The sequence below is a fragment of the Simochromis diagramma genome, unplaced genomic scaffold, assembly GCF_900408965.1.
Source record: "Simochromis diagramma unplaced genomic scaffold, fSimDia1.1 OVJJ01000079.1, whole genome shotgun sequence".
NCBI lineage: Eukaryota > Metazoa > Chordata > Actinopteri > Cichliformes > Cichlidae > Simochromis > Simochromis diagramma.
The window spans coordinates 3205949-3218520 of record NW_024387075.1 but is presented as its reverse complement, the minus strand read 5'-3'; the positions used below and the strand labels follow the sequence as shown (position 1 = coordinate 3218520).

General features: G+C 39.5%; 1 protein-coding gene across 2 annotated transcripts in view; it reads left to right on the top strand.

Moving 5' to 3' along the window:
- Positions 1 to 28: 28 nt before the first annotated feature.
- The window catches only part of LOC120742235 (CD151 antigen-like), a 30425-nt gene continuing 17881 nt past the window's right edge, over positions 29 to 12572 (top strand). The window contains exons 1-2 of one of the 2 annotated variants that reach the window (XM_040045416.1): positions 29 to 52; positions 9007 to 9091. In XM_040045416.1, coding sequence (XP_039901350.1) covers positions 9008 to 9091 — 84 coding nt within the window. In that variant the 5' untranslated portion in view covers positions 29 to 52; position 9007. Of the gene's footprint in view, positions 53 to 5035; positions 5240 to 9006; positions 9092 to 12572 lie in introns of those variants that run through there. The other variant, XM_040045415.1, reaches the window with a different exon arrangement.

Here is a 12572-nt window from a genome sequence, read left to right as displayed (position 1 = left end):
TCTGGGAAAGATAATTAAAGTCAAGCAACTAGGAAACTGTTGTCATCTAGTGGTAAGTATGTATTATTGCATACACAGTGGCAGACCACAGAGAATCAGCAGAACAAGCTAGATTGAAGTCAATATCAATTTGATAATGAAATAATAAATTAATGTACTTAATTGTAACATATTTGTTGATTGTTTGGAAAAAAAAAAGATGATTCAGACCAGGCTTTCTTCAGATCCCACTTTGGATTTGGGAGACAGACACCCTCTCTACTTTTAAGATTGGACTTAAAACTTTTCTTTTTGATGAAGCATATAGCTAGGCCTGCATCCGGTGGCCCTGACTCCTCCCTTTGGCCCTGTTATGGCCCTAGCAGGGCCTCCTCCTGAAGGTGCCTGTGTGGGCGTGTCCTACTACCTCTTCTGCCTGAGGTGCCACCTTTTCCCTTTTGTGCAGCTGACTCTCATCAGTAATTAGAGAGATTTAAGCCCAGGGAAAGGTGAGCTCTGGCCAGAGTGCCATGTGAGTGGTTACAGCTAGTGAGCTGTGTGTCTGGGTTTGTGTCTAGTGAGCTGTGTGTCTGGGTTTGTGTCTAGTGAGCTGTGTGTCTGGGTTTGTGTCTAGTGAGCTGTGTGTCTGGGTTTGTGTCTAGTGAGCTGTGTGTCTGGGTTTGTGTCTAGTGAGCTGTGTGTCTGGGTTTGTGTCTAGTGAGCTGTGTGTCTGGGTTTGTGTCTAGTGAGCTGTGTGTCTGGGTTTGTGTCTAGTGAGCTGTGTGTCTGGGTTTGTGTCTAGTGAGCTGTGTGTCTGGGTTTGTGTCTAGTGAGCTGTGTGTCTGGGTTTGTGTCTAGTGAGCTGCTCTCTCTTTTTGACTTACGTTTTACTTTATTGACCAACGCCTGAGTTTTGTTTGTTTTCTTAAATGGTGATAACAGCTTTTCCGTCTCTTTTAGTTGAGAAACTTTAATAAAACTCTTTAATTTAGCCCTTTTGCCTCCTTGACTCCTTTTTCTGACCTGGACACTTTTTGTTACTTCCCCCTCACTGCCTAGACCCCTCAGGGGAACGTAACAAGTGGGGGCTCGTCCGGGATATTTGAAAAGGGAGCTTCAAGTTGGATTTGATTATCTTGCTCTATCACCTTTTTGAGAACTACAACTTCCCAGTTAAGTTAGGTGAGTGTCCAGCTGAGCTTCGTTTTAAGTTCTTCCTTCGGGCACTCTTTTGTTGTTTTGCCTTTATTATTTTTGGAGTAATTCTGGGTGGGAATTAGTTCCCTGTTGGGGGTAGGCAATTCAGGGCTCCAGTCGCTGAAGTTTCGCCTTTCAAGTTGCCTCGAGCCCGGCACACTCCAGAAGATAAGTAGGTAAAGTTTGTTATGCTTAGGACCTGGGTAAGTTGTGTTTGTTTAATGTGTATACTGCAAGAGGTAAGTTGGTCAGTTAAACTAAGTTGTGTAGTTTTCCATTAATGGGTTAATTATTGGGTAGTCTCTGAGTGAGTTGGCAGAGAGGTGTGGTTGTGTCTTAATTAGGGTGTGTTTTCTAACCCTTCTCTGGCCCCCAAAATGGATGATGCAGCTATCAGTGCACAGGTGTCTAGAAGCTCGTTTGTGGGCAATAACATCCACCTGTTTCCCGTTTTCTGTGAATCCAGTGTTGAGAGCTTCTTCAGTGTGTTTGAAAGCATAGCAACTGCATTACAGTGGCCTGAAGATGTGTGGGGGGTGATGTTGCTGTGTAAATTCATGGGTAAGGCTCAGGAAGCTTGTTCTGGTCTGTCTGGGCAGGACGGCCCACTTTATGAAAAGATCAAAAGTGCTGTCCTCCAAGCCTATGAACTTGTACCTGAGGCCTATAGGCAGCATTTTCGAGGTTTGGAGTTGGCACAGGGTCAGTCCTATCTTGACTTCGCTAGGGACAAGGCGAAGCTTTTTGATAGGTGGTGTTCTGCAAGCCAGGTTAACGACTTGGGGTCATTACGTGAGCTTGTGCTGGTAGTGGACTTTAAGAAGACAGTGCCTGACTGTGTTGCTTGTTATTTAAGTGAACAGAGGGTTTCCACATTATAGCAGGCTGCCACACTGGCAGATGAATTCACCCTAAGTCATAAAATAAATGCTGTAGAATGTGATACCCCTCTGTGCCATAGTACATCTTGGAGAGGTAAGAGTGGGCCAGCTAACCAGGCTGAAAAAGTTGTTGTTTCGAGACCCAAAACAAAGCTTTGTTTCTTCTGCCACAAACCTGGACACCTTGTTGCTTACTGTTTGAAGTTGAAACGCAAACAGAAAGCCCACTCAAAGCAAAAAGGGCCTGCCTTGAGAAAAGTCAGTCGTGGCTCTCAAACCGACAAGGTTGCCAGGCCTACTAAAAGGCTAAACTTGGAGCACAATTGCTCAGTAGCACCCTGTAGTCAGTGTAAGAGGTCAACTAGCCCTGAGCTGCTGCTGGTTGACAATGTCCCAGTTCCTCAAAATGACTTGCAGGTGGACAGATCATGTAAAACACCACCACTCAGACCTGCACCCCTGACTAACAAACATGCTTGTACCCGTGACCTGAGCAATCGTCTGAAAACTGTTGCAGTAAGGTCTTCTGACTGCCTGCTGTGTTCTCCACATGTGATGGCTCAAAAAAAGCCCTGGCTATCACATGAGACATTGTTTTGAGGGTCTGCGGCAACCCTCAGTAAGTATTTTGAACCCATTGAGATGGGGTTGGGAGCTTCCGCAGGCAATGCCTAACCGTTGCTATGGGGTTTGGTAGGTGGAAAGCCTGCAATTTGTTGATGCGACGGTTACGGACTTGATTAGTTGTTTTGGTTATCATAATCATGTGACAAACCACGGGTTTGTCTTTATGGGAGGGGGTATTACGGCCCTAGCAGGGCCTCCTCCTGAAGGTGCCTGTGTGGGCGTGTCCCACTACCTCTTCTGCCTGAGGTGCCACCTTTTCCCTTTTGTGCAGCTGACTCTTGTCAGTAATTAAAGAGATTTAAGCCCAGGGAAAGGGGAGCTCTGCCTAGAGTGCCATGTGAGTGGTTTCAGCTAGTGAGCTGTGTGTGTTTTGTGGTGTTTGCAGCTAGTGAGCTGTGTTGTGTTTTTGTGGTGTTTGCAGCTAGTGAGCTGTGTGTGTTTGTGGTGTTTGCAGCTAGTGAGCTGTGTGTGTTTGTGGTGTTTGCAGCTAGTGAGCTGTGTGTGTTTGTGGTGTTTGCAGCTAGTGAGCCGCTCTCTTTTTGACTTACGTTTTACTTTATTGACCAACGCCTGAGTTTTGTTTTTCTTAAATGGTGATAACAGCTTGTCTGTCTCTTTTAGTTGAGAAACTTTAATAAAACTCTTTAATTTAGCCCTTTTGCCTCCTTGACTCCTTTTTCTGACCTGGACACTTTTTGTTACTTCCCCCTCACTGCCTAGACCCCTCAGGGGAGCGTAACAGGCCCAGGCTACTGAAGGCTTCCCATCAGCTTGTGTTTCTTCTTCACTCACCTTTTTCCATTAACTGTGTGTTTATACACCACTCTACATTTAATTGATTTTTTTTTTTTTATTTGATTTTATTGATTAGCATTCAAATATCTCAGTGAAGACAGAACAAAGATCTACCACAAAGCAAGAAAGCATGAGACAAGGCTAATCAAAAGGTATTGGCTGAAGCATTTTCTTATTATGCCAACCCTTTTAACAAAAGATCTTTTTGCATGCAGCTCCTGTACACAGGGCTCGAAGCAAATAATACAACAAAGCAAAAACAAACAAACAAACAAGAAAAAAAACTTTCCACCTTAGATAAGATGCGTTTTCCTCTAACAGAAACACATCTCTGCTTTATATTTGTCCTTATCTTGTTTTTTTTTTTTTTTTTCCTGTTCCCCTTAAGTCATATTGACTCTCTCTGACTTTGAACAGCTTCTGAGTACTGGGGCAAAGCAAGTTATTTTGTGCTTTATACATTATCTGTGCCATTTCATATTCAACTAAATCATAAAATTTCAGGGTATTCGGATTAATAAACAAAATGTTAGTTTGTTCTATATAGTTTGATTGGTTTATAATTCTTATAGCTCTTTTTTTTTTTTTTTTTTTTTTTTTGTAACTTGAAAATAGGAAGAGTGTTCGTTTTATATGCATTACCCCATATCTCCAGACAGTAAGTCATATGTGGAAGCAACAGAGTACAATAAAGTGTATAATGGTTTTTTTTTTTTTTTTTTTTTTGTTCAGGACATGCTTTGTTTTATAGAGAATAGCAATGGTTTTTGACATTTTTGTTTTCACATGGTTTATATGAGACTTCCAACTCAGCTTATCATCAATTATCAATCCAAGAAATGTATTTTTGTACACTCTTTCAATTTCAATTCCATTAACCCTGATTTTAGTAATCTCTGGTAATCATTGCTTCCACAGCGTGCCTTTTGCTCTGTCTTCCTTCCCTCATCCCAACTGGTTGTGGCAGATTGCTGTTCCACCATGAGCCTGTTTCTGCTGGAGGTTTCTTCCTGTTAAAAGGGAGTTTTTCTTTCCCGATGTAGCAGAGTGCTTGCTCAAAGGGTTGTTGGGGTTTTCTCTCTGTTATTGTAGGGTCTTTACAATATAAAGCACACTGAATTGACTGTTGTTGTGATTTGTGATCAAATAAAATTTAACTTAAATTTTTAAGGGTAGATTGCATCGAATCAATCATAATTACTAAATACTAATCTCAACTAGTAAAATATAATTTATTTTTTTTTTATTTTTTTTTTTAGAAATGAGACAACGGGTGACTTCTTCATAGGGCAAGATATAAGCCCAGATTGCTGTGTTTAATTTTACATTTGTTTCAAGTTTTATCATTATATTTGAAAAATAAGTCTTATGTAATTATTCTTCAACTTTCTTTATACTCTTTATACAAGAGTATATTTCTGCGACTCAAATGTTTAGTCCCGCATTTTTAACAAGCCTTACAAATGCACTTAGATCCTAGATCCTGTCTTTCTCGGCTTCCCTCTTTCCTCCCTGTGACTGTCTGCTCTTACTACACAAAGCATCGCCCCGGGACGTGAAAAACTCAGTAAACGTGCAAGGTGGCCCGGGGTGGAGTCAGCACCCAGCAGCTTCAGCCTTACTGACTGCGTGAGCTCAGCGTTTTGATTCCCTGCCCTCTAGCTTCACTTCCATCTGAAAAACGTCTTTATCCTTGGAAAAGGCGTCCTTTAGGAATACCCACACATTTCTTTCGTCGATAGCAGCTAGAAGAACGGCAGGTAAGTAGAAACAGGAAGTAGTCTGCGTACAAAGGTTAGCGTATGCTGCGGTGCCGCAGTGGCCCGTTGAGGTGGTATTGGAATATTTTGTGAACTAAGCGAAAGGTTTAATTGCTTCTGATGGAAGCTTGGCTTACATGCACTCTTTTATTAAGATGATATAGCGTAAAAAAGTAGGTCGTTTTGAGGGGAAAACATGGCTGTGTAAAACCCTAAAGTTGATTCTGTTCATCTGGACGTAGTGGGAGAATGGCTGTTTTAACATTTACAGCCGCAAAGGACAGTTTTATAAGTGTAGCGTTAGCTTACACTACAGCAGCAAAAGAGTTGTGTAACGTAAGTTAAAAACCACAGAAAAAAACATACAATATTGCTTTTATTTCATTTGTTTTATTTAATAGATATGGTTAGCTAGGGGGACTTTTCCTTGTGGCCAATGCTACCTAACGTGGCTAATATGCTTTAATGGGCTAATCTTGGTATTATCGCGAAGCTTTAGGTTTTCTGTTTGAAGCCGCGCCGATCCCAACGCAACATGACACTATCGCACAGCTATAACAGCTCATTAATGAAGTATTTATGCTTATCGATCCCAGTTTGCACACATGTATTGTTAAACTACTGTGGTAAGCCGAACGTACAGTGCTGTGTATGTGAATGTCATCCAAAATGGAGCAGGGTTCCCCTTAAAAAGAGTAAAAAGTAAATTTTGAAACATGTTTAGCTTCCCAAAAACAGTGGGCCTCTGTTTTCATCAGTCACAAGTAGGTTGCACGTAGGTCTTAAAATGTCCACAAACAGGTTGCTGTGTACATTATATGCTTTTATGGAAATGCTGGACGAGGCTGTAGCATTTTGGATGGAAATTTCTAAAATGTAGTTTTTGCATGTAAAGATAAATTAGAAGTAGCAACATTTTATAGGTATGACACTAGAAAGTGACACTAGAGTGGTTTACAGCAACAAAAACAAATGAAGGTTACATATGGGAGATCTTAGAAGGACAGGCCTCACAAATCTTACAGTTTCCTTTCTCAGAACATTTCTCATCATATGTAAAGCTGTCAAATACAGTGATCAAATGTATGTTTAAAACTGGTGGTTGGTGCTTTATATCAAGTACAAAACAAAATGCTTGATCAACCTTCACTAACCTGCAACATATGTAGCACTTTAAAAAATCTGTACACTTATGTGGATTATAAAAAATCCTTTCTGCACCCGTTCCAAGTGATTCACCACTGTAATCTCACACAGCAGACAAGACTGCTGTTAGCTCATGGACATGAGTGTGTCAGACAGGTGGTGCATGTTGGCTTTATTTACCAAGAGGTAGTCTTGTTTAATTTCCTGATGAGTAAAGACACCTCATCCTGAAACAAACCAAAGATGGCATGACACATAGCTGTGGAATTGTGCCCTTTGAAAGTAAACCCACTTCACAGAAGTGCTGTTTCTCCTGTAGTGCTTTTTTCCATTTTAAAAAGAAAGCTTTGAGACACTTAAACAGATGACTGCTCCTCTTGGCTCAGCAGACTAATATCCAACCCTGAAAAGTAAAAGGAGGAGTTGTCAGTTATGTCTTGTTTAAATTTAATTAACAGGAGCACACCAAGAGAGAGACCACCATAACAGATGGCCAACCAACGGAGACCAGACATACTCACTCATTCATGCACAGCCCATGTCTAAATTGACGGTAGTCTGCAGTATGTGGGGGTGGGAAAGCAGATGGGAGAGTCGGGAGGGAAAGAAGAGGAGTGCAAGCCTGGGCCTGACTTGCAAGTTTGTAGCGTGAAAAAAAAGTGGATGGGAGATGTGGGAAACAAAGATTTACAGGGAAGCAGTATGTTGTTTTAGACAATGGGATCTATAAAACTTCAAACTTTATGAAGTTGAGTTGTAATGAGACTGCTCTCAGATTTTAATACAGTGCCTGTGTTTAAATATAGATGGGATCAAATATAAAGAAAAAATGTAGCCATTAAGCACTAATGCAGGTTGATTTTCATTTGTAGTATTAGTAATAAGATTTATGAAATCCACTCTGTTTAAAACATTCATATAATATTAAACAAGTGTTGGATTCTGGTATCAGGCACTAAAGAACTAAGAAGCGGGTGGTTATAATTTGCAGCCGTTGGCTACTGCTCAGCTCCTACTCACTGCTTAGTCATGGATCTCTCTGCATATACATGTAATAACTCAGCTTGCTGATTCTGCCTACACTGCTGATCTGGTGCTCACTCCCCCACATACTACATTAGCTTTGTAACAACTCATTTGTTAAAAGCCTTTTAAAATATTTCACTCCTTTTCTGTTTTATTTATATTGCACCAAATGACAACATAAGTCATCTCAGGGCACTTAAGATAGTAAGGTCAAGACCCTGCTTCACTTTTTAAGCAATCAACACTTTTGGCTATCAGGAGATTTCCTCTCATTCTACTTTTGAAATGTCTAAGTCCCAAAAGTAAGCCTGCACTCAGAGAGCAAAGTGCTCTGTTGGGATACGAGGTCTTTAAGACATGACGAAACTTGATCATTAAGAAAGAGAAAATAAAATTTGGAGAAATCTGATCTCACTGGCTACTTCCCATCAGTACAGCAGCATTTTGGTTACACTGGAGGTATTTCAGAGTGCTGGAAGGCAACCTTGAGAATCTGAAATATATCAGCCCTAGCACAAAACCCTGTGAAACCATATGATTAACTTTGGTATGTTTGTGTTTTGTTACTTTAACAGAAGAAATCTGGTAAAGTGTCTAACCATCAAGCCAAAGAGTGTGTTCCAGTCCCAGCACAGTTTAAAATGTAATCAGTGATGGGAAGTTCCTCTGGTCTTAGCTTCTTAGATTTTGATTGTCATACATGACGACACAGTGAGTCAGAATATCAATTTATATGGCAGCCAGAGTTTAAATTGATATTCTGACTTTAATCAAAGTAGTAACTTTGTGTTTTCAGTGTGTGAAGGGTTCACATAATGTCTCAAACCTGTGACCCTTTTGCCCATTTTCAGTGGCTTCCTGTGGTTCTGGTAAAAACTACATTAATATAACTTTAGAAATGAACATGAATGTTAACATTTTTATGTCTCTATACTTTCTTTAGCAATTCTTTACATTCTGCAGTTGTAAAAATGTGTGCGCTATAATCAAATTAAAAAGACGTTTTAATATTTTGTTAACTATAAATGTTTGTCATAGCTATAGTCTATCACCTGGCACTTTATCTGCTTACTTGTCAATTCCAAAAACAAAAAAATGAAAGGTTGCCATGGAAAACAACAGTAAGCACATTTATTTGTTCACCACCCGTGCTGTTAGCTTACTGGTATGCTTCATCTCTCGTTGGTCTTTAACTTTTTTTTCTTTTCATTGTTCTTCCCTTTTTTTGGGCAGTGACTGCAGAGTAGTCACATGTTAAAAGATTTATTGTTAGGCTCAAATATGTTTTGTGACTCCACATTGATTTCTTTTGGTTAAAAATTACACAAAAATGTCTTTTGATTGTAAAGGTTACCAACCGGTGGCTTAGAAAATAAATTTGCTCTGTTTTTTTAAAGGTGTAAGATAACGGCTTTGTTTAATGGTAGTAAAATACGTTTTTATTTGTACTATAATCACATTTATAGTTATTAGTTGTATGTGTGAAAGCTGGAGATTGTAGTGAGTGCTTGTGTACTGACTGTATAAACAGAACTGAAAATGCTGTTCCGTTATGAAACCATTATAACTGACTGAAAATCTGCTGTCTGTTGTAGCATGGGGGTCTTAGAGGAGAAAAAGGAAACATGTGGGACCATCTGCCTGAAATACCTGCTGTTTGCTTTCAACTTTCTCTTTTGGGTAAGTTTTCATTTAAGCGACCTCGAGCCTGTGCCGAGGAATTAACTGTTGAAATGTTTGCATTGAGCACAGATGCACAAATGCTTTGGACAGATTTTTTTTGTTATATCTGATATCACTGTGGTGGTGTTGTTCCTGCATCATCATAATAATGTTGGTCCAGGATCAATATTGCAACTGACCAGTCACGTTATCGTGAAATACTTACCTCTTTTGGTAAGTATTTCAAGTGTTTTCTTTATTAATTTATGCAATATAAAAATATATTATCAAGTCAGTTTTGCTGTTAGCCAAATTTAGGTTATTAATGTTAGTTTGCTAGTGATAGTTCGTTAATAGCATTAGCTAACTTCTTGCTAATGCTAACTGAATGCTCAGGCACTGTCATTGGTCAGTTGCAGTGCTGACATCATTAAGATGCAACACAATGTCACAGCAAAGCGTGTAATAGATGCTGGTCCACTGTGTGGATGTCACGCTTTGCCTCTCGTAAGCGTGAAATGGACAGGATGTTCAAGTTGCAGTAAGCTGCAGTACCAGCAGAGGGCGATATTTTGTTTTAAGCAACCACAAATACAGTCACAGGGAACCATTTAAAGAGACATTACTAACACATTTGCGTGTAAATAGATATCAGGCACCTAGCTTAATCATTTCTGGCATACAAGGGGCCTAGAATGTACTTTATACCATCGTTGGTCACGACCATCTTCTTTGCTTTAAATATATTATCTCCCACTGCTGGTACTGCCTCTTAAGCATGTGTGACTTCTACACCCTTCTGGTGGATTCTGGCTGGTGAGATGATGTAAGAACAACACCAATACAGGGGTATTTTTTTTCTTTTTCTTTTTTAAAGAAATCCAATGGAATTGTATATGTTTTACCTGTTGGCTTAGCTGCTAATTTTATTAATTATAACAACATTCCCCCACAAATCAGGTGAGGGGAACATACTTGAAAGCCACAAGTTTTCACACAAGCTTTAACAAATTAAAGCTGTAAGAGTCTCTCTCCTTTCACACTAATATGCATACACACAGTATACCTTCATATTAACCAGCTCTTTTTGGTAATATGATATAAATAGGAGAAATTGGCTCGAAAACCCTCTCTGAGGACATTAACAAAGCCTTCTTTATTCGGGCAGTAGATAAATGCCTGCTGCTATTCCAGTTCATGTAGTCAAAGCCAAGCTGCATATTTTTACAGAGGACAAAGGCTTATTTCCCTCAGACTTTCCAATGTCAAGAATGTGTTGTTCTGAACTCATCATCTGAATGCGTGTGTAAAATAAGAGTCAAACATCAGTGTGGCACCCTTACTGTTTGAACCCCACTCATTCTTGGTGTGAAGTCACACTTGCAGCTCTGCCCATATGTGATAATCATCTGTCTGCCAAAGAATCAGATCTTTCTCAAATTGGCAGACAAATAGAGCATCTTCAGTGCCAGAGTTACAGCCGTGTGAATGTTTCACACTAAACCAAATCGTTTGAAATTTGCCTTGCAGTTATTTACATGGTCTCTGGTGGTTATTAAATCAGTTTGGAAAAAGGTATATAGCAACAGTCATTGCAGCCAGAAATATCTTGACTGAAGTTCAGACACCAAAATGAACACTTTGCCACACTATAAAGCATTTCGCTAAATGGCAGCCGTCCATTTACCCCAGGAGTAACATATGGTCACAGTGTCTGGGCTTTTATTGAAGTGCGTGGTTTGATCAAATTTGAAGAGAACTGAACACGCAGATTGAACTCAAATTGAGTGAAGAACAAAAAAGGTAAATATTTTTAAAATAAGATTAAGATTTACTCAGACATTGCAGGTTTTTCATAAAGTAAAAACACTGCAAGATCAGTTTGGGTTCTTTTAAGTGTTTTATTTCGACCTGGACCATTACATCTTTGGGGTTTTAGTTTTTACAGTTGTGACAGTGATGCAGTATTTTCAGGACACTCCCTGATTAAAAATGAGCAAAAATTTTACATTTCATGCATAAAAATATTTGTATCATTTTGTGTTGTATATGACCTTTTAAATATCATCAAACATCTGCTTCATATCTACAATATTTTAAATACAAACAAACAGACACTACATTACAGTGCAGTACGTTGCCCTTTAAACAAACTACTCCTTGGAGTAAATATTAAAAAGAAATGTAACATTTGGGGATCAGTGATAACTTAAACTTTGTTAAAGATAGACAGAGGAAGCTTCCTATTTGTTCAGACCTTCTCGACTGTCAGATTCTTCCCCTATTACAGCTTGCTGCCACTGGGGGTCACTAAAGCTTGCATGTCTTTTATACAGCTTTTGAATACAGAGAGGTAATAAACTAAAGAAAAACCTGAACCCTAAAGCAAAGGGGTCCAGTGGACTTGATGTGCTGTGCGGGGAATTTTGATGGCATGGTTTAGGCCAAACTGCCCAACCCTAAAAACGATGGTTCACTCTGAATCAATATAATCTACTGGTTGATTGCCACTAAAAGTAAACAGTATAAATAGATTACGAGTGAAGAGTGAAGGCTGTTGTGCTACACCTTTGTTTGGTGTTTTACTGCCACTGTTTCTGGGTGTGGTTCTGTCTGAGTCAGTGTCTAGTTTCTGTGGCCATCATCCTCTCTTTTAAATTAAATCTAAATTAGGCAGGCAGTTAGATTGACTGCGTTGGCATGAAGACAGATTTCTGTTGCACTGCTGCACCATCTGCTGACTCGTCTTGCTAATATTGTATTGATTTAATTCTCCTCATATTCTCTTTAACTGTTAGCTCGGGTAATGCCGAAGATGTGAGACAATGGTGGTAGTTTCGTGCTGGGTTTAATGACTAATTCTCTTTAATTAATCAGGCAGTAAACCATATGGTTGCTTTAAAAATGTTTGAAATTGAAAATTGTTAAAGAAGTGCCACAGCTAATGATAGTTTTATTTGAATAAATTAGGCAATTATTTTTGACATTTAATGCGTAAAATGTTAATAACAGCAAACAAATGTCATTCACAATTCTTCGAGCCTGAGCCTAGCCAAGAACTTCATTACTTTGCTTGTTTGGTCACCGTCCAAAAAGAACTATAAATAACAAAGAAGCAGCGGTTCCTTAAATGAAAATCATTAAACAGTTAAAGTGCGTGATTTAGTTTCAAATTCTTTCTGTCGAGAAACGATTGATCTGTCGCTGGGGCTGAGTTTGTATTCTCTTTAAACATGTCACCACAGCACCACAACCCCAACCTTCAGTTATCTCACAACAGAAACTGATTCAGGTCTGGATCCTGTGTGGCAGCGGTGGGTCGTATTTTTGACAGATATTAATTTTAGGCTCCTACTTTGTCACTCTGAAGCCGACTTGGGAGATTAATAATTGAAAGCTTTTTTATCACTCTCAGCTTCAGTGTTGTTCAGTGTTCTGCACCACAGTCGTGGTTCTCGTTTCCCAGGCTGGCCGCTGGCAGAAACTGAACTCATCATGT